This window comes from Oncorhynchus mykiss, chromosome 12 (genome assembly GCF_013265735.2).
Source record: "Oncorhynchus mykiss isolate Arlee chromosome 12, USDA_OmykA_1.1, whole genome shotgun sequence".
Classification (NCBI taxonomy): Eukaryota; Metazoa; Chordata; class Actinopteri; order Salmoniformes; family Salmonidae; genus Oncorhynchus; species Oncorhynchus mykiss.
Window position 1 is genome coordinate 54429563 of NC_048576.1, and position 22010 is coordinate 54451572.

General features: G+C 45.5%; 1 protein-coding gene across 3 annotated transcripts in view; it reads left to right on the forward strand.

The window, feature by feature from the left end:
• The window catches only part of ppp2r2bb (protein phosphatase 2, regulatory subunit B, beta b), a 101330-nt gene that overhangs the window by 70290 nt on the left and 9030 nt on the right, over positions 1–22010 (forward strand). For 2 of the 3 annotated variants that reach the window (XM_036937799.1, XM_036937801.1), the window contains exons 2-4: positions 13505–13602; positions 16596–16761; positions 17403–17515. In XM_036937799.1, the coding sequence (XP_036793694.1) occupies positions 13505–13602; positions 16596–16761; positions 17403–17515 (377 nt within the window). Of the gene's footprint in view, positions 1–10323; positions 10670–13504; positions 13603–16595; positions 16762–17402; positions 17516–22010 lie in introns of those variants that run through there. The other variant, XM_036937802.1, reaches the window with a different exon arrangement.

Consider the following 22010-nt stretch of genomic DNA (forward strand, 5'->3'; position numbering starts at 1 on the left):
TCTGGGTTCGTGTGTGTGCTTGTTTTTATCTTTGTGTGTAGGACTGTGTGTTCTAACACCACTGAGGTAATACATCTGTGACCAAGTGGGTCATACGCTCTCACTGCCACCTCCTCTTATAAATTAGACTGGAGAAATGTCTTCTATGTTATCTGTGCTAAAAGCATGGTGTGTGTCTCTTGTGTGCGTGTGTTTGTATTCTTGCATGTGTTTGAAAGCGTGCATGTTTTTTGAACATTTCCTTGCAGTACCTGTTGTAGGTACAATCTGATATACTCATATTCTGTTCCATTGAAGCAAGGGAGTAATGATGCTGAGAGACCAACCACTAAGTGTCCATACAGACATAGAGAGGAGCTGGGGATGAAGAGCCAGGACCAAATGTCTCAGGACAGGTTGAAAGAACCCCCTTTAGCTCGGGACACAATAGTTCCCCTATGTAATGGCTGCAGGGCTGCGACACAGCTTGGGCCCATGTCTTTCTGTCTGTCTGCCAAGTGTTACCATTGTTAGCTTAGGACCATGACATGAGCCATGAGTTCTCCTGGTTACTGGACAAACACATCAGCCTTGTGTGTGTGTGTGTTTGTGTGTGTGTGTGTGTGTGTGTGTGTGTGTGTGTGTGTGTGTGTGTGTGTGTGTGTGTGTGTGTGTGTGTGTGTGTGTGTGTGTGTGTGTGTGTGTGTGTGTGTGTGTGTGTGTGTGTGTGTGTGTGTGTGTGTGCCCCTATAGTGCCTACTAAATGGCACCCTATTCCCTATATCTATACTGCAATAGGGCTCATATCAAGTCAAATCGAATTGTATTTGTCACATGCGCTGAATACAACAGGTGCAGACGTTACCGTGAACTGCTTACTTTACAAGCCCTTCACCAACAATGCGGTTTTAAGAAAATAGAGTTAAGAAAATATTTACATAAATAAACTAAAGTAAAAACTACAAATTTAAGTAACACAATAAAATAACAATAGCGATGCTATATACAGGGGGTACTGGTACCGATGTGCGGGTTACAGGTTAGTCGAGGTAATTTGTACATGGAGGTAGGGGTACATTTACTATGCATAGATAATAAACAGTGAGTAGCAGCAGTGTAAAAACAAGGGGGGATGTCAATGCAAATAGTCCAGGTGGCCATTTGATTAATTGTTCAGCAGTCTTGTGGCTTGGGGGTAGAATCTGTTAAGAAGCCTTTTGGACCTAGACTTTTGGACCTAGACACCGCCTAGTATAAAGGCCCTGGATGTCAGGAAGCTTGGCCCCAGTGATTTACTGGGCTGTGTTCACTAGCCTCTGTAGCACCTTACGGTCAGATGCCGAGCAGTTGCCATACCAGGCGGTGATGCAACTGGTCAGGATGCTCTCGATGGTGCAACTGTATAACATGGGGACCTATGCCAAATCTTTTCAGTCTCCTCTTGGTCTGTTTAGATCATGATCGTTTTTTGGTGATGTGGACACCAAGGAACTTGAAGCTATCGCCCCGCTCCACTACAGCCCCGTCAATGTGAATGGGGGCACTCATTTTCCTGTAGTCCACAATCATCTCATTTGTCTTGCTCACGTTGAGGGAGAGGTTGTTGTCCTAGTACCACACTGTCGGGCTATGACCTCCTCCCAATAGGCTGTCTCATTGTTGTCGGTGATCAGCCCTAACACTGTTGTGTCGTCAGCAAACTGAATGATGGTGTTGGAGTCGTGCTTGGCCACGCAGTAGTGGGTGATCAGGGAGTACAGGAGGGGACTAAGCACACACCCCTGAGGGGACCCCGTGTTGAGGATAAGCGTGGCAGATGTGTTGTTGCCTACCCTTACCACCTGGGGGAAGCCCGTCAGAAAATCCAGGATCCAGTTGCAGAGGGAAGTGTTTAGTCCCAGGGTCCTTAGCTTAATGATGATCTTTGATTTAAAAATGTTTAAATGATTTTAATGGTGAGCTTTTTTTCAACACTATGGTGTTGAACACCGAGTTGTAGTCAATGAACAGCATTCTCACAGGTGTTCCTTTTTTCCAGGTAGGAAAGGGCAGAGTGGAGTGCGATTGAGATTGAGATACCAACGTGAGTACTACGGGGCGGTAGTCATTTAGGCAGATTACCTTCGCTTTCTTGGACACAGGCACTATGGTGATCTGCTTGAAATATGTAGATATTACAGACTCGGTCATAGAGAGGTCGAAAATGTCAGTGAAGACATTTGCCAGTTGGTCCACGCATGCTCTGAGTACATGTCCTGGTAATCCATCTGGCCCTGCGGCCTTGTGAATGTTCACATTGGCTACGGAGAGCGTGATCACACAGTCTTCCGGAACAGCTGGTGCTCTCATGCATGTTTAAGTGTTGCTTGCTTCGAAACGAGCATAAAAGACATTTAGCCCATCTGGTAGGCTCGTGTCACTGGGCAGCTTACGGCTGGGTTTCTCTTTCTAGTCCGTATTAGTTTGCAAGCCCTGCCACATCCGACGAGCGTCAGAGCCGGTGTAGTAGGATTCAGTCTTAGTCCTGTATCGACGCTTTGCCTGTTTGATGGTTCGTCTGAGGGCATAACGGGATTTCTTATAAGCATCCGGATTAGTGTCCCACTCCTTGAAAGCAGCTGCTCTAGCCTTTAGCTTGTTGCAGATGTTGCCTGTAATCCATGGCTTCTGGTTGGGATATGTACGTACAGTCACTGTGGGGACAACGTTGTCGATGCACTTATTGATGAAGCCCGGTGACTGAGGTGGTATACTCCTCAATGCCATTGGATGAATCCCGGAACATATTCCAGTCTGTACTAGCAGAACAGTCCTGTAGTGTAGCATCTGCATCATCTGACCACTTCCGTACTGAGTGAGTCACTGGTACTTCCTGCTTTAATTTTTGCTTGTAAGCAGGAATCAGGAAGATAGAATTATGGTCAGATTTGCCAAATGGATGGCGAGGGAGAGCTTTGTATGCGTCTCTGTGTGTGGAGTAAAGGTGGTCTAGAGTTTTTTTTCTCCTCTGGTTGCACATGTGACATACTGATAGAAATGAGGTATAACGGATTTAAGTTTGCCTGCATTAAAGTCCCCGGTCACTAGGAGCAGTATTTTCTTGTTTGCTTATGGCTTTATACAGCTCGTTGAGTGCGGTCTTAGTGCTAGCATTTAATTGTGGCGGTAAATAGACGGCTACAAAAAATATAGATGAAAACTCTTGGTAGATAGTGTGGTCCACGGTCTATCATGAGGTACTCTACCTCAGGGGAGCAATACCTCGAGACTACCTTAGTATTAGACATTGTGCACCAGCTGTTATTGACAAATAGACACACACCCCTATCCCTCGTCTTACAGGACGTAGCTGTTCTATCCTGCCGATGTACAGAACACATATATTACTCGTGTTGTTGTTCAGTCACGACTTTGTGAAAAATAAGATATTACAGTTTTTAATGTCCCATTGGTAGGATAGTCTCTAATGGAGCTCATGCATTGATTGCATGCAAAATATCACAATTGGTTAGAAGCCTTTAAAATGGCAGCCATTCCCTATGGCGCCATTCTTTCTTTCTAATGTAGGGAATAGGGTGCCATTTGGGATGCAGGGTTATAGTGTGATGACAGTATGTGGCCAACCTGTCAGCAGTATGGATGTCCTTAACATCAGGGACAGGACAGGATAGAGACAGACAGGATGTATAGAGACCGATTAGAAAGAGACAGACAGGACACAGACAGACAAGAGACAGACAGGACAGAGACAGACAGGATAGAGACAGACAGGATAGAGACAGACAAGATAGAGACAGACAGGGCTAGCCAGGACAGGAGAGCCACTGACCGCTTACGTGTGGATAAACACTTTGTTCTCTCCTGTCTCATTAAGCCTATTGGATCCAACACAATTCACAAATGAGGCCCGTTATGTAACACACAAATAGGAACGTTAACAAGGTCGTTCAGCTGTCAATCTGTTGTCTCATCAAGCTATCTGATGATCATCTATAACACACCAAATCTAATTTTGGATTTCGAACATAGCTGACAACATATCATTCCATACTGCAGTATTTTCTATATGTATGTACTATATATATGTGGAAGGGGGGGGGGGGGGGGGGGGGGGGGTTAGTGTATATGATTATGAAGCAGTAGTGAAGATGCAGTGTGCTGTTGCCAGTTCAAAGCCTAAGAACAAAGTCCTCCCAGGCTATGCTCCTCATACAGCCCCTGCTAGTCTAGGAGGGGGTCGTCATGGAAACCTCCTAAAATCCCCCCAACACACACAGACAACATGGAGGTGCACTAGGGTAAAAATATAACAACCCAGTCTTCTTTCTTTTTCACTCCCCCTCTTTTCTCTCTCTCTCTCTCTTTCACTCTCCCTCCCTTATGGAGCGATTTCAGTGCCAACAGAAATTGTATTTTAATTTTATCATTTTTAATTTGTATTAGGATATTTGAATGTAATATTGTTTTATGTTTAATTCACAAATTTGAATCATTGAATTCATGAATTGAACTTGTATTTCAGGATTTGAAACTAAATTGAATGAATATTGCATTACGATTTAAAATAAAATGTCAATTGAATTCAAATTCAATATTTGTATATTCAGCTTAAATATGGTAGATATTGCATTCATGGTCTGTGTATCAAACCATCAATTCAAGTTAATCAAAGTTTAATATATTTAATTTCTCAGATGCATTCAGATTCAGTCCTTTAAATTCAGACCGGAGACCACGTCCTGGTGCTTTGCCAGCCAGGAAAGGTAGAGGAGAACAGATATAATCAAACTCTCTCTGGTCAACAGAAGCTTCTGCTGGTTTCTGAAGCCAATGTGGCATGTTGAATTTATTTCCCTACTATGGATTTGGCTTTAGTGTTTGAACCACTTTAGCGATGAGCTATTATGACCCCATTCCCAAAAGCTAAGATTCTCTGGAGCATTCATTTGCTTTCTGCTCCCATGTGCGATGATCACAGGCTCCATTAGGAGTGTCACAAAAACAGCAATTTGGCCACTAATATAGATGTCTCCTAGCCAACTTTTCAGAATAGCCCTGTCATAGCCCTTCTAAGGATAGCCTTTCCACCCCCTATTTTATCTTGCTCTTGTGACTGACTGGGTTCGAACCAGGTCTCCTGAATGCCACAAGGCTGTTAGACCTGAGATTAGCACATAGGCATTAGTTCAGGAAGCTAACACAAGTCTTCAAGTCTCCAATAAGGTTCATCCAACCACCTCGGTTACATTTCACCCCCCTCCCCCCCTTGGACCTCATACTCGGAGATCACGGCACCAATATAACAGACTGGGTTCGAAATCAAGCCTACTGCACAACAACCCTTTCTGTGGCAAACAGAAGCAGAAGAATCTGTGCACCTACTTTAATACACCCATCCAAGTCACAGGACCAATGTCTAGGAAACAGGCTAACACAGTCTTAACCCAGTCAGTCACATGTTAACCTCATAATGACTACCCTTGCCGGAGACATGAGACCAGGGGCCGACTGGGACCAGAAATCGGCCCCGGCATTTCTAACACAGAGCCCATTCTTATTTCCAGGCCCCTTCGCCTGCCCATTCTTTTCCTCCAGGCCCCCACAATGACTCATTATTTCCCTTGAGGCCCCCACTATTATAATTTTGTGCAAAATAAAAACAAGTTTGACCGTCCCACTGGGCTAAAAATGGACCAGCCCATCTGGCATTTGCCCGAAATTCCAGATGGCCAGTCTGCCCGTGCCTGATGTCAAACTAGCACATCTTCAGGTCTCAGGGTAGGTTCTCATCACATAAGCATTGATCACCTAAACTTGCTGGATCTTGAAGACCTGTACTCGCTAAGCAGGCAGCGTGGCGTCCTTTACAATGGTGAAACTGGACTCAACTCTACAGTTGCACTGGTACAATCACTGGGGTTGCTGTGGAGTGAACTAAAGGGGTGAATGTCGCAGATGGGGATCTTTGAAACTCACTCATCAGCAATGTTCCCTTTCTTTAGGCACTGAGCAAATGTCTGGTCTGCTGAGCGCAAACTTGAACGTTGTGAAAATGATGTGCATCTTCTGGCACGCGTTGACTGTGAACACTGAGGCTATACACGCTTTAAGGAACCGTTTTAACAGTGGACAAGTAGGCTACGGTGGCTATTTGATCATAATGTAGGCCAACCAGAGTGGCCTACCATCAAAATCAATGGAGAAAATGCATCCCATAACATTTTAAAATGGAAACAGCTGTTCTATCATTCAGCCTACAGTAGCAACTAATGTGCGGTGTTCAATGTAGTCCTACATTCTGTGAGACTTTTGGGAAAAAATATGCAGGGCTTGACATTAATTTGTTTATCCACTTGTCCTTCAGACAAGGAGGTGATTTAAATGTGTTGTTTGTGCAAGAAACCACTTTACGAAATTCAGTTAATTATTATTCCCATACCATTATTACAGAGAATCAGACAAATTATGCTATCCTCTGCATATTGGCTACTTAGCTTATTCAAGCCTGTCTCAAAAATACAACACTGCCCCTTTAAGACAGAAAAAATGATCATTACCTGACTCGCTTTTCAATGATGGCTAGAAATGAACACGTTTTGTACTCTTGAAGGAAGCAACTATTCCCCCATTGCTGACTAGAAATGAGCTATAACTGGGCTAATAACTCACTTACTAGCAAAGAACATTAACAAATGTGCACACGTGGCTTAATGCAGCTCTCGCTTTGATCTCAAAGCAAGCGCATCTACCATAGCCACGGGACGTAATGGTGCTGAGGGTGCTGGAGCACCCCCTGAAAAATCTGAATAAATATATATAAATATAAATATATATATAATATATAAGTAGTGCACTGGGGTTTTAATAGTCCTGTAATAGCCAGACCGATATAGCCGCGTCTGCAATGCGGGCAAAAACTCCCCACCCCCCTGTTGACCAAACATCTATATTAGTGGCTAATATTGGCAATTCCCACAGTAAAGGGAAACGTTGATAGTGTTAACTAAAGGGGAAAACTAGAAGTTGAGTGAAGTTCAATCTCGTGCTTCTCTGTGCTGGCTGATATTTATTTTGTGCGGCAGTCCCGGGGGAGCTGCGTGCCAGCGCATAGCTTACAGGCAACATTGCTCATCAGCCTGAAGTGTCCCTCCTTGCGCAATTGAAGAAGGCCTTTTTTCAATAGAGGGGTGGGTTGGAATGAGGGCAGTCCATTGTGGGCAGTCAGGAGGGCAGTCCAGTGTGTTTGCGAGGCCTGAGGGCAGTCCAGTGTGTTTGTGAGGTCCTGAGTTTGAGTCTCGGTACGAGCTGAATCAGAGGGAAGCGGTACTCCTTAATCAAGCAGTGTGTCGTCCTTTACATGAACTTCCTGAACTTATCCCTATAGGCTTTAGCTAAGTGGACTAACACAGTCTTGTGACATGCAGCAGACCTGGCTCAAACACAGTCAGTCACAAGAGCAAGATTAAATTGGGTGTGGAAAGGCTATCCTTAGAAGTCCTTTACAATGGTTTTTGTTTACCACAGTGAGCTTTGGATTCTATGACAAGGCATTTCAACTACAGTTGAATTTGGAAGTTTACATACACTTAGGTTGGAGTCATTCAAACTTGTTTTTTCAGCCACCCCACAAATGTATTGTTAACAGACTTTAGTTTTGGCAAGTCGGTTAGGACATCTACCTTGTGCATGACACAAGTCATTTTTCCAACAATTGTTTACAGACAGATTATTTCACATATAATTCACTGTATCAAAATTCCAGTGGGTCAGAGGTTTACATACTGTGCCTTTAAACAGCTTGAAAAAATTCCAGAAAATGATGTCATAGCTTTAGAAGCTTCTGATAGGCTAATTGACATCATTTGAGTCAGTTGGAGGTGTACCTGTGGATCTATTTCAAGGCCTACCTTCAAACTCAGTGTCTCTTTGCTTGACATCATGGGAAAATCTAAAGAAATCAGCCAAGACCCCAGAAAAATAATTGTAGACGTCGTCTGGTTTATCCTTGAGAGCAATTTCCAAACACCTGAAGGTACCACGTTCATCTGTACAAACAATAGTATGCAAGTATAAACACCATGGGACCACACAGATGTCATACTGCTCAGGAAGGAGACGCGTTCTGTCTCCTAGAGATGAACATACTTTGGTGCAAAAAGTACAAATCAATCCCAGAACAACTGCAAAGGAACTTGTGATGATGCTGGATGTCATAAAAAAGCCAGACTACGGTTTGCAACTGCACATAGGGACAAAGATCATACTTTTTGGAGAAATGTCCTCTGGTCTGATGAAACAAAATTAGAACTGTTTGGCCATAATGACCATCGTTATGTTTGGAGGAAAAAATGGGAGGCTTGCAAGCTGAAGAGCACCATCCCAACCGTGAAGCACGGGGGTGGCAGCATCATGTTGTGGGGGTTTGGCTGCAGGAGGTACTGGTGCACTTCACAAAATAGATGGCATCATGAGGGAGGAAAATTATGTGGATATATCGAAGCAACATCTCAAGACATCAGTCAGGAAGTTAAAGCTTGGTCGCAAATGGGTCTTCCAATTGGACAATGACCCCAAGCATACTTCCAAAGTTGTGGCAAAATAGCTTAAGGACAACAAAGTCAAGGTATTGGAGTGGCCATCACAAAGCCCTGACCTCAACCTATAGAAAATTTGTGGGCAGAACTGAAAAGGCGTTTGCGAGCAAGGAGGCCTACAAACCTGACTCAGTTACACCAGCTCTATCAGGAGGAATGGGCCAAAATTCACCCAACTTATTGTGGGCGCTTGTGGAAGGCTACCCGAAACGTTTGACCCAAGTTAAACAATTTAATGGCAATGCTGGCAAATACTATTTGAGTGTATGTAAACTTCTGACCCACTGGGAATGTGATGAATGAAATACAAGCTGAAATAAACAATTCTCTCTGACATTTCACATTCTTAAAATAATGTGGTGATCCTAACTGACCTAAAACAGGGAATTTTTACTAGGATTAAATGTCAGGAATTGTGAAAAACTGAGTTTAAATGTATTTGGCTAAGGTGTATGTAAACGTCTGACTTCAACTGTATATTCTTATGTGGGGAACATTTTGTGACACTCCCTTCTAACGCAGCCTGTGATCATCATAGAGTGAATCACCCATGTCCAGGCTCCAGAGGGTCGTAGCTTTCAGGAATGGGCTCATAGTAGCTCATAGCCAAAACGGTTCAAACGGTTCAGGGCCAAATGAATTGTTTTCAGAAACCGCCAGAAGTTTCTGTTTACCACAGTGGGCTTTGGATTCTATCAGTTCTCTTCCACCTTTCCTGGCTGGCAAAGTACCAGGATGTTGTCTCTGGTTTTGAATCTGAATTTAGAGAACTGAATTGGAAAACTGAATCTGAATGCGTCTGAGAAGTTGAATATATGAAACTTTGATAAACTTGAAATTATAGTTTGTTAACTTGATGCACAGACAATTAATGCAACATCTATCATTTTGAAAATTAATATATAAATATTGAGCTTGAATATTCAATTAAATGGAAATTAAATGTTAAAGCTGACTGTAATATTCATTCAATTCAGTTTCAAATCAGGAAATACAAGTTAAGTTTACAAGTTCAGCATTACAATATCAAAAAGATTAGATTAAAATTCAAAATGATGGAATTCAAATAAAATGTATGTTGACACTGAAATCGCTCCATACTCCCTTCCCTGTTTCTCTCTCTCTCTCTCACTCTCTCTTTCTCGCTCTCTCTCTCTCTCTCTCTCTCTCTCTCTCCCTTCCCTGTTTCTCTCTTTCTCACTCTCTCTCTCTCCCTTCCCTGTTTCTCTCTCTCTCTCCCTTCCCTATTTCTCTCTCTCTCTCCCTTCCCTGTCTCTCTCTCTCCCTTCCCTGTTTCTCTCTCTCTCACACTCTCTCTTTCTCTCTCTCTCTCGCTCTCTCTCTCTCCCTTCCCTGTTTCTCTCTCTCTCTCACTCTCTCTTTCTCTCTCTCTCTCGCTCTCTCTCTCTCTCCCTTCCCTGTTTCTCGCTCTCTCTCTCTCTCCCTTCCCTGTTTCTCTCTCTCTCTCCCTTCCCTGTTTCTCTATCTCTCTCCCTTCCCTGTTTCTCTCTCTCTCCCTTCCCTGTTTCTCTCTCTCTCTCCCTTCCCTGTTTCTCTCTCTCTCCCTTCCCTGTTTCTCTCTCTCTCTCCCTTCTCTGTTTCTCTCTCTCTCTCCCTTCCCTGTTTCTCTCTCTCTCTCTCTCCCTTCCCTGTTTCTCTCTCTCTCTCTCTCTCTCTCTCTTTTAATCACACAAAAAAACACATCTATCTATTTTCCTTTCATTCCATCTCGTTCTCGTTCTATCCCTCTCTATTTCTGACATGATTCTCCTGGGAACAAAATATCATTATTTAAAAGCCCGGTCTTGTTTGTTTGCTTGGTTTAATGTTAATTATTCAAATCCGGACCGAGCGTTGTCGGTAAAAGCACTCTGTTCGCGAGTGTGTGGGAGTGTGTATGTGTGCGAGGGACTCATCAGGTCTGAAGAGAGTTTCGAACAATACAAATATACCTGCGAATGAGAGAGCGAGCCACAGCCCACCTGGCAGAGTATGTACCCGTATCTCTGAGAGGATTGCATAGCAACAGTGTACCCAGGCACAGCCTCTAAAACAGATGCATCTGCTAGAGGAAGACCAGGGAAGATGTGTCAAAGGTAGGAATCAATCGACCACAATCTGCTTGAGGGGAAAACTCATGATCGACTCCTTTGTTTTTCAGATGAAAACAAACTATTTCCATTCTAGGCATGCCAGTTGAATTCTCTTAACCTCACACTGCTAGAACCAGCTCGAGATAGATATTCTACTTGATACATCTCAGTTCTGGATGTCCTGACCTGAATCAATGTTTGGTGCGTTCAGTCGACAGGTCATGTGAGGTAGCCAGGTGTGTCATGTCATTTTTGTTGTGTGTGACGTGGGCGGAAGGGAACCTACAGGGTTAGATAAGGAGACGGAGAGGATACTCGCCCGCCTTGGATAGACTGTGTGTTTGGGCTGAGGATAGTTATGCATAATAGACACACAGATCCTCCATTTAGAAGCAAATCCCCTCCGCTGGCAGGGCAGGGCAGAGCTTACTGCTGCAGCATACATAAACACCCAGCAGCACATAGACAGCAATACAGGCTCTTTGTCTTCTTCGAGGTTGCCAAATTGTACGGTCGAGTCAAGAGCGGGGCGTGGAGTACGAGACACTTGAGAGGCTGTTAATGCGTACAGTGAGCTGTATTGGGGCTGTGGTGGCACTGATACGGCAGGCTGTTTACACAGACAGGCAGAGGGGAGAGCATTCGTTCCCTAAGTTCCATGGTGGTGTCGCAGTTCTTCAACGCTCCCTAGTGAGCGGTTCCTTTAATTAAACATCCCCGATTGCCCTACTTTCCTCTGTGGCTGTGTGGGTTAAGATAGTCCTCATCACACCGCAAGACAGCCAACAATGGCAGCTTCCTTTGCCATTTCTCTAAGCCCCTAGAATGCAGACGGGTTATCTGGATTTGCGCACCACCTACAGTGATGCTGCTAAATGAGACGTTTGTGTCGTACACACACGTTTGTCTGTTTGTGTTGTCCTCGGTGTAGTTTGTGTATGTTTCTCAGAGATGCAACCACAGTAATTCTGTACCATCGTCAACGGTTGGATGCCTAGCCACCCTGTTGGGGTCTGTAAAGACAGACATTGCTCTTCCATCTCTATATATGAACATGAGTGTGAGCATCTATCTACCATCTTTAATATTGTAGGAGGAGGGTGTGGGGTGGCTCTTTTGTAATGCAATTTCACTGTCAACCACATGAATGGAGTGTTCCGAGTGTGCGACGGGTGGATCAGAAATGTCATTTGTATCTGATCTGATGTGATTGAGTTGTGGAGACATATTGCGGAGGCTCCCCTGCCACAGAGAGAAGCAGCAGGCTGTAATTCTCCAGGTCCACCATACCGTGTTATTGTAGAGATCTGGCGTGTGTGTCAGGGAGATGTGTGAGAGGGTTTTGCATATGAATAGGGTGGTGACAGACAGTGTGGGGGGCAAGGGGCAGGGGGGGGGGGGTGCTACTGATGGAGCTAGCCTAGCGAGGGGGCTGTAGCATTGTGAGTGGCCCAGGCTGTTGTTGTTGTAGTGGTGGCCCAGGCCTTTCATCAGCCCTGAGATGAGCTAGTGGCACACATAATTGATCCGATCCATGGACACGCTATCTGAGCAGGCCTTTCTGCCTCGGAGAGAGCAGGCCTTCAAAGACTTGAGGAGCTCATCAACTGCAAGGGGCGTGAAAATAGACCGCTTGAATGCATTGAAGAATCAGGGTTACGTTTTTTAACTCTGCCTCTTGACCCGCCTACACTAGACAGTATATACAAAAGTATGTGGACACCCCTTCAAATTAGTGGATTCGGCAATTTCAGCCACACCCATTGCTGACAGGTGTATAAAATCAAGCACACAGCCATGCAATTTCCATAGACAAACATTGTCAGTAGAATAGCCTTACTGAAGAAATCAGTGACTTTCAACGTGGCACCGTCATAGGATGCCACGTTTCCAACATATCAGTTTGTAAAATTTCTGCCCTGCTAGAGCTGCTGGTCAACTCTGTGGTGTTATTGTGAAGTGGAAATGTCTAGAAGCTACAATGGCTCAGCCGCGAAGTGGTAGGCCTCACAAGCTTACAGAACGGGACCGCTGAAGCTCATAGCGCGTACAAATCGTCTGTCCTCGGATGCAACACTCACTACCGAGATCCAAACTGCCTCTGGAAGCAAGGTCAGCACAAGAACTGTTCGTCGGGAGATTCATGAAATGGGTTTCCATGGCCGAGCAGCCGCACACAAGCCCAAGATCACCATGAGCAATTTCAAGCGTCTTCTTGGGTGGTGCAAAGCTCGACATTGGACTCTAGAGCAGTGGAAACGTGTTCTCTGAAGTGATGAATCATGCTTCACCATCTGGCAGTCCAACAGACAAACCTGGGCTGTTTTTCATGGTTCAGGCCAGGCCCCTTAGTTACAGTGAAGGGAAATCTTAACGCTACAGCTTACAATGACATTCTAGACAATTATGTGCTTCCAAAGTTGTAGCAATAGTTTGCGGAATCCTGTTTCAGCATGACAATGCCCCGTGCACAAAGCGAGGTCCATACAGAAATAGTTTGTTGAGATCAGTGTGGAAGAACTTGACTAGCCTGCACAGAGCGCAGACCTCAACCCCAATCAAACACCTTTGGGATGAATTGGAAAGCCGACTGCAAGCCAGGCCTAATCGCCCAACATCAGTGCCCAACCATATACTTATGGTGAAGGTGGTGCATTTCAAGCCATTCACCAATTTAATTTCACATAGCTGGGTCTTGAAAATAGATTTTACGGTTGTCAGTGAGGTGAAGGAAACAGAACGTGACTCATTCAGGCATACAGTGGGTGGGCAATGTACTGTATCACTGTATTAAGTATCTCAGTGAGGTAACGTTTCTCTGTGTGTCTTATCTTCCAGCTGACATCATATCCACGGTTGAGTTCAACCCAACTGGAGAGCTGCTGGCAACGGGGGACAAGGGAGGGAGAGTAGTGGTGTTCCAGAGGGAACAGGAGGTAAGACCGGCACGGACCCCCATTCTCATCATGTCTCTCACATCCTGGCACTCTGTTTTACTATGTCACTAACCATTTGCCATCTAGCTCATAAACCTGCATCTAAGGAACCCATATTTTGAACCTTGAATGAAATAACATCACATCGGCACATGCATTACCATTCATAAACGTCCCTTTTTCAGGACCCTGTCTCTCAAAGATAATTCGTAGCAATCCAAATAACTTCACAGATCTTCATTGTAAAGGGTTTAAACACTGTTTCCCATGCTTGTTCAATGAACCATAAACAATTAATGAACATGCACCTGTGGAACGGTCGTTAAGACACTAACAGCTTACAGACGGTAGGCAATTAAGGTCACAGCTATGAAAATTCAGGACACTAAAGAGGCCTTTCTGCTGACTCTGAAAAACACCAAAATAAAGATGCCCAGTGTCCCTGCTCATCTGTGTGAATGTGCCTTAGGCATGCTGTAAGGAGGCATGAGGACTGCAGATGTGGCCAGGGCAATAAATTGCAATGTCCGTACTGTGAGACGCCTAAGACAGCGCTACAGGGAGACAGGACGGACAGCTGATCGCAGTGGCAGTGGCAGACCACGTGTAACAACACCTGCACAGGATCGGTACATCCGAACAACACACCTGCAGGACAGGTACAAGATGGTAACAACAACTGCCTGAGTTACGCCAGGAACGCACAATCCCTCCATCAGTGCTCAGACTGTCCGCATAATGCTGAGAGAGGCTGGACTGAGGGCCTGTTGTAGGCCTGTTGTAGTAAGGCAGGTCCTCACCAGACATCACCGGCAACAATGTCACCTATGGGTACAAACCCACTGTCGCTGGACCAGACAGGACGGGCAAAAAGTGCTCTTCACTGACGAGTCGCGGTTTCGTCTCACCAGGGATGATGGTCGGATTTGCGTTTATAGTCGAAGGAATGAGCGTTTCACCGAGGCCTGTACTCTGGAGCGGGATCGATTTGGAGGTGGAGGGTCCGTCATGATCTGAGGCGGTGTGTCACAGCATCATCAGACTGAGCTTGTTGTCATTGCAGGCAATCTCAACGCTGTGCTTTACAGGGAAGACATCCTCCCCCCTTCCTGCAGGCTCATCCTGACATGACCCTCCAGCATGACAATGCCACCAGCCATACTGCTCGTTCTGTGCGTGATTTCCTGCAAGACAGGAATGTCGGTGTTCTGCCATGGCCAGCGAAGAGCCCGGATCTCAATCCCATTGAGCACGTCTGGGACCTTTTGGATCGGAGGGTGAGGGCTAGGGCCATTCCCCCCAGAAATGTCCGGGAACTTGCAGGTGCCTTGGTGGAAGAGTGGGGTAACATCTCACAGCAAGAACTGGCAAATCTGGTGCAGTCCATGAGGAGGAGATGCACTGCAGTACTTAATGCAGCTGGTGGCCACATCAGATACTGGCTGTTACTTTTGATTTTGACCCCCCCCCCCCCCCCCTTTGTTCAGGGACACACTATTCAATTTCTGTTAGTCACATGTGGAGTCTGTGGAACTTGTTCAGTTTGTGTCTCAGTTGTTGAATCTTGTTATGTTCAAATATTTACACATGTTAAGTTTGCTCAAAGTAAACGCAGTTGACAGTGAGAGGGCGTTTTTTTGTTGTTGCTCAGTTTAGATGTTGGTTGGATCTGGAAGAAACAGTGCCAGCGTGTTACAGTAAAGGCTCGCACACATCGCACCGAATGTTGATCTAGCGTTCGTCTGCCGATCGTTCCGCGCACTGTGTTTTAGGGACCACCCACTGTTGACATCTGACTGTCTTCACCCGATTCTACATGTAAAACTGGTGTACACTCGGTTCGCAAATGATGGCTGACACTCTGTTCAGAGATGCCAAGGACTCTCGGCAAGCAAACGCTATTGGTGTGTCTGAGCTCTTACATTCGCTGGGTTACTGTGTAGTTGTAGTAGTTGTAGCAGCAGTAGTAGTAGCAGTAATACTAGTAGTGGAAGTGTTAAGGGTCTGTGAATGTTTATTCAGTGGTTGTAGGAAGTATTATGGAAAGATTATGGGCCACTCGGGGAGGCCTACCGTCTTCTTTGGAAGCTGGATGAAAGGACTAGACAGCGTCTGAACCTTCTGTCTGGCTGTGAGAAAATATGAACGTCAGGGATTGCATGAGTCCCCCCCCCCCCCCCCCCCCCCCCCTCCTTTCTCCGCGTCTTTTCACCTTCCAGCTGATTTCAAGGCGCTCCATAGTATCCGCTAATCCTCACACCAGAGGCGCTTTCCCCCCCTCCCCTCTTGCTTCCCCCTGTCTTCACCCCGGCAGAGGGCAAATCTGTTTCCATTAATACCCATCCCTCTTGTTTGGTCATCTGATTTGGCTCTATTGATTCTGAAGCTTCCTGAGGTGAAACCTGACCTGCCATGTTGGCTGAGCTGAGGCTGCTGGGCTGTTATTGAGCAATCTCGCTGGCCCTTACTACAGATCCTGACAGCCTTACAATAGATTTAACCCACTTTTGCCTGATTTCTCATAGTTCTACTCAACAAAAATACCTTATGGAGGCACGAGGTCTGTACTATGTCAGCAGTTATGTCAACCCGTATAATGCCGGAGAGGGATTTTGGTGACTGCTCAACATCCTACAGTCCCCATGTTTTGTTTGTTCCTGGGTAGTTCCTGGGTAGTTCCTGGGTAGTGTGCGTATGTATGCTTGATCTAGAAAGCAGAAACCAGGCCAGCGACACATCTGCTGCTGTGAAAATCTTGGGTTGCTGTTTCCTTACATTTTGTCTATTCAATGCAAAAAGGAAGATCTCCACTCTCAAATTGTGTTCAATGTACCCCTCTGTATCCTCATCCCGCAATATCATTATCTTCATTTCATTGTCAAGCTTCAAACACTGGATTTTTTTTTTTTTTTTTTGCATGTCTGAATAGCTGAATAATCCCAGAACATCTGCATATTCTTCCACAAACTCCAACGTTGTCCTTGTTGTTTCAGAGTAAGAACCAGCCCCACAGGAGAGGGGAGTACAATGTTTACAGCACCTTCCAGAGCCACGAGCCTGAGTTTGACTACCTGAAGAGCCTGGAGATCGAGGAGAAGATCAACAAGATCCGCTGGCTGCCTCAACAGAACGCTGCCTACTTCCTCCTCTCCACCAATGGTAAGCCGCACAGCCAGCTTTAGGGAAATCACCATATTTTACTGCTCACTTGTCGATGTTGGTATTTGCTAATGGTTCCATTACCTCCGTTACGTCATCTGTTGCATAATACAGCCTATTGATTTTAGCCAAGCAGCTGCATTATGGAAAAGTCTTTCATGTTAAAGTGCCGCAAGAGGCAGGAAGTGGCTCTTCTCAAGTTACATATTCACATATTCATCAGTCACTCCATTGACCTTTACAATACTGCAGTGCCCCTCCTTTTCACCTTTCACTAAATGTATTAGACGGGGAACTTGCATCAGCAGACAGACTCGTATGAGGGCAGAGCGCTATCTTTGGACATCAGTGGAACAAGCTAGGCTGGCAACAGGAGGCTTTAATCAGGTTAATTGGAGGCTATTGATCTCAGCTGATATATCTGCTATCTATTTATGCCATGCCAACCCTCCGCAGTGGCAAGCTTCCAATACTGTAGCAGCACAGCAGATCGAGCCGCACACCACTGAGTCGCACTCCTCCCCTCCTCAGCGCAGCTAGCTATCTCCCCGAGCCAGATCAGCACAGTGCACCTTTCGTTTAGCCTATCCCTCGTCTGTTGTTACTCATCCCTCTCTCCCCTCCTCCTCTCCTCCCTGCAGATAAAACAGTGAAGCTGTGGAAGATCAGTGAGCGGGACAAGAGACCGGAGGGCTACAACCTGAAGGACGAGGAAGGGAGGATCCGAGACCCAGCCACCATCACCGCCCTGCGGGTAAGATGCCAACCCGTGCCCCACCCCCGGTGTCACCACAGCCTCCGGGCATCTCTGTGCCCGCCCGCCCAGTGCTACACACAGAGGTTGAACACTGATGTCATCCTTCCTCTGGCAACCTGTGTCATTATCGCTCCCCATGGCAGTCTAAGCCTCTATCTCTCCCCCAGTGCCACTGAGGGATTAAAGAAACTCGCCTGGTTTCATATCTTGCCAAATGCACATGTCTGTCAGTGTGAGGGTGTGGAAGGGGTGTTTCTGGCACTTAAGAGGGGGGGTAGGGGTGGGGTAAGTGGGGGACACCAAGCGCCAATGCTGCTGACTGACCAAACATTAGCCAGGTCCAGTAGTGACCCATCTGTCTCCACCATCCTGTACCCAGGGGTCAGCATGGGGTCAAATATCACCCCCATCTCCATGGATACACAGACAGCAGGCTGGGACATGTCTGAATCAACTCTATTGGTCGCTTTCAGGTGGTAAAGCAATGATAGTAGATTATAGCTGGTGTAAACAGAGGTCTTACGATGGCTAGACGTTTGTTGTCTTTTCCTTTATAAACATAAAATGCCTATTTTCATCATCGTTGTGTTCCATGAAAGAACCCCCCCCCCCCCCCCCCACAGAACAAACATTGGAATTGAATCCTCTCTTTTTCTCCTCCACTCTCATTAAAAAAAGGAAAATGTAACAGACATGTTTTCCTTCGTTCAAGAGCTCACACGCCGCACTCCTCAGTAAATATCATATTGATTTAGGAGAGAAGTGAGCGGTGCAGAAACTGTATCAATATTTCGACCCCTGACTCGTGCCAATCATCCCTCTCTCCTCATGCTCTCATTTTCCACTCTGGGCCCAAATTGACCCTTACGCAACACAGCCTTTGGAAATCAATAGAAATCACATTATGGTTGAGAGATGGAATTGTGAAACATCATTGAATGGGATTAAGTTAGTGGGAGGGAGCGACAGTGTTGCAGGCTGTGCTTGACTTGGGCAGGAGCTCACCGGAGCTGAGTACCGGCAACTTCAATTTTCTAATGCTTGACCTCCTGTTCCTCTTATAGAATATTAGCTCAAAAGTATTGTGGAGCTTCGGCACCTAAATGTAAGCAGTACTGGCACCCAAAATGAGTACCGGCACCTATTTCATTCCATGTCAAGCACTGGTTCCAGGACTGGCACAGACTATCCATTATATTGATCAGATACTCTAGTGGCCAACAATGAATATTAAAAAACAAATGGAAGGCAGTCAGGAGTAGGCAAGATCAGGTGGGATAATTTGAGCCAATGAGAAGGCAGATACGTGTGTACAGCCACAAAGTCAAAATTGGCTCTATCGTAAAAAGTCATGAAAACAGAACATTTAAGGTTAGGTTTAAAATCAAATTTTTAGAAGAGAAATTGTAGAAATAGTTGGGGTGTATGACTTTGGCTGTGGTAACTAGACCAGGCACCACTCCGATAAATAGTGTATTTTCTCAAAGTTGCCGGGATGTCACTTGTCCTACTTATATCAGTACACTCGTAACAACCGAATCATTACGAAACTTCTATTAGATCAAGTAAGCCACATGTAGCAAATATGCCAGTCAATTATGTGTTAACCAAATTTCACACTCCCTTATTGACCTCCATACGAAAACTCCTCACTTGGTGAGCGAAGAAAATGTCTGTCAGTCACTCTGAGAGAAAACACGATGTCACCCATCAGAGAGGAGGCGGGATGTACTGTCAGTCTGTCCCAGTGCCCTGCACCTTACTAACTGACTACACTTAACCCTATGTGGGACCATTACAGGATCAATGTTATTGAAAATGTCCACTGCTCACTAGCATACCACTGTGTATGCATGCTCTTTGGGTTGAAGGTGGATTTCCCATGCCTCTCCTATCCTGTCTGAATATATCACCCGCTTGGCTTGATTCATGTCCAGGTCTTTCTATTGAGTAATAACTGTGGACCGAAGCAGCTCCTCCCAGCGCTGCCTCATCTGAGAAACAGACGTTGATGTATGAGTTAATGACCTCAGCAGTCTCTGCAGCATGCTCCTCCTCCACCTCTCGCTGTGTGATGGTGTGACCGTGCCGGGGCGCTGAGAGACACTCATCATGCTAGCAGACTCATATCTGATAATCATTGGCTGTGCTGCGCTGTGTCTGTGTGGCGTTGACAGATGGTTTGTGTTCACTGTCAGACAGATACCCAATAATGGTCAGCCAAGGAGGCGCCCAGAGTGAATGCACATTAGTGAGCATGTCCCACTCCCCCTCTCTGTCACTAGTTATCACTATCTCTCTCTCTCTCTCTCTCTCTCTCTCTCTCTGTCACTAGTTATCACTATCTCTCTCTCTCTCTCTCTCTCTCTCTGTCAAAAGTTATCACTATCTCTCATTACTCCTCTCTTTCTCTTCCTCTCTCTCTCTGTCACTAGTTATCTCTCTCTCTCTCTCTCTGTCACTAGTTATCACTATCACTCATTACTCATCTCTTTCTCTTCCTCTGTCACTAGTTATCACTATCTCTCTCTCTCTCTCTCTGTCAAAAGTTATCACTATCTCTCATTACTCCTCTCTTTCTCTTCCTCTCTCTCTCTGTCACTAGTTATCACTCTCTTTCTCTTCCTCTCTCTCTCTGTCACTAGTTATCACTCTCTCTCTCTCTCTCTCTCTGTCACTAGTTATCACTATCACTCATTACTCATCTCTTTCTCTTCCTCTGTCACTAGTTATCACTATCACTCATTACTCATCTCTTTCTCTTCCTCTCTGTCACTAGTTATCACTATCTCTCTCTCTGTCACTAGTTATCACTATCACTCATTACTCCTCCCTTTCTCTTCCTCTCTGTCACTAGTTATCAATATCTCTCGCTCTCTCTGTCACTAGTTATCACTCTCTCTCTCTCGCTGTCACTAGTTATCACTCTCTCTCTCTGTCACTAGTTATCACTATCTCTCTCTCTCTGTCACTAGTTATCACTATATCTCTCTCTCTCTCTCTGTCATTAGTTATCTCTCTCTCTCTCTGTCACTAGTTCTCTCTCTATTTCTCTCTCTCTCTGTAACTAGTTATCACTATCACTCATTAATCCTCTCTTTCTCTTCCTCTCTGTCAAATTGTCAGTACTCCGTCTCCCTCCAGGATTCTTCATATTCCCTTTCCCCTCTAGTTCTTTCCATAGTCTCTCTCCCCCTCCCTCTAATGTGTAAATGCATCTTTCCCTGTTGTCTCTCCCGTGCCGAGCCTATAGACCAGTGGTAGTACAGATTATTGTATGGGACAATATACAAATGCTTTTGAGAAAGATAACAACAAATAAAATAACAATTTTATCGAGTAAATGTTTCTTTATTTTTAAGACATGAAAATGCAATGAATTCAAGGTTATTTGTTGATGTAAAAAAAACATCTAAATGGACCAATTTTAAGGTTGTGCTATTAGATTTTGGGGTGAGGTCATGAGAAATTCTGGCTGAAAAAAATGGACCCCTCCCTGAAAAAGTTGAATACTATAGAACATTAGAGACTGGGGGATTATGGCTGAGAGCGGTAGAAATCCAATCCCAAGTGTGAATTGTCTGTGTGTGTCTGTGTGTGGGTGGGTGGGTGTGAGTGGTGTGTGTCTGTGGGGAGAGCGGCTGGAGGGGCATTTATCACTTTGCACAGACAGGAGAGGTTGTGTGTGGGTGTGTGAAGGGGAGTGCTAGTGAAGGGGGGGGAAGGGGGGGGGGGGGGGGGGGTCCTCCTGTATGGCCGTTAAGCAGCTCTGTGAGGGGTTATCGTTTACCAGTGCTTTTATTGCTCTTCCAAACAGAGCCAAAGGAACCACAGACAGACAGAGGGAGGGGGCAGTCTCTGTCAAAAAACACACACTACAACTGACAGCTCCACACAAATGAAGGAGTCGTCTGGGCTAGTGCTGGACCAATATACCGTACAAACCTTGGTTTGGGATCGAGATATCTAAAACCTATTTCTTTGTTTTGGCCAATATGATGGGATAAATACCCGCATGCCTATATCATCAATTGGAACTTGTAAACAGCCACAAGGTTTCCTATCTCCTGCAGTCATTGTCAATCATGAAACCCTAATGCTCCTCTATAAGAGTCCTCCTCACATCCAGAGATAATGATCATGATGCATCAGCACAAGCCTCCTGCTGATTCCACTGAGTTGGCAATGCATTAGTCTAAATTGCGAGGCGCGTATGAGACAAAATCTGGAACATTTGTCGAGGAAGGGGCCCGTAAAGTGTGCGAGTGTGGCAGACAAGGCCTTGCACAGTGGGGGTCTGGGTCTCTCTAGGGGCCCCCTGTTGTGTGGCTAGTATCTAGGGGCCCGGGCTGAGATTTGTCATCATTAAGGGACCCTACTCCTTGTGAGAACATGGGGTTCCCCATTATGGGCTGGCTAGAGGAGCTCTCAGTTCAGTCTCACACTGTCAGAGTGGTGCATGAACAGCCCATACTTGAAATACTGCACTCAC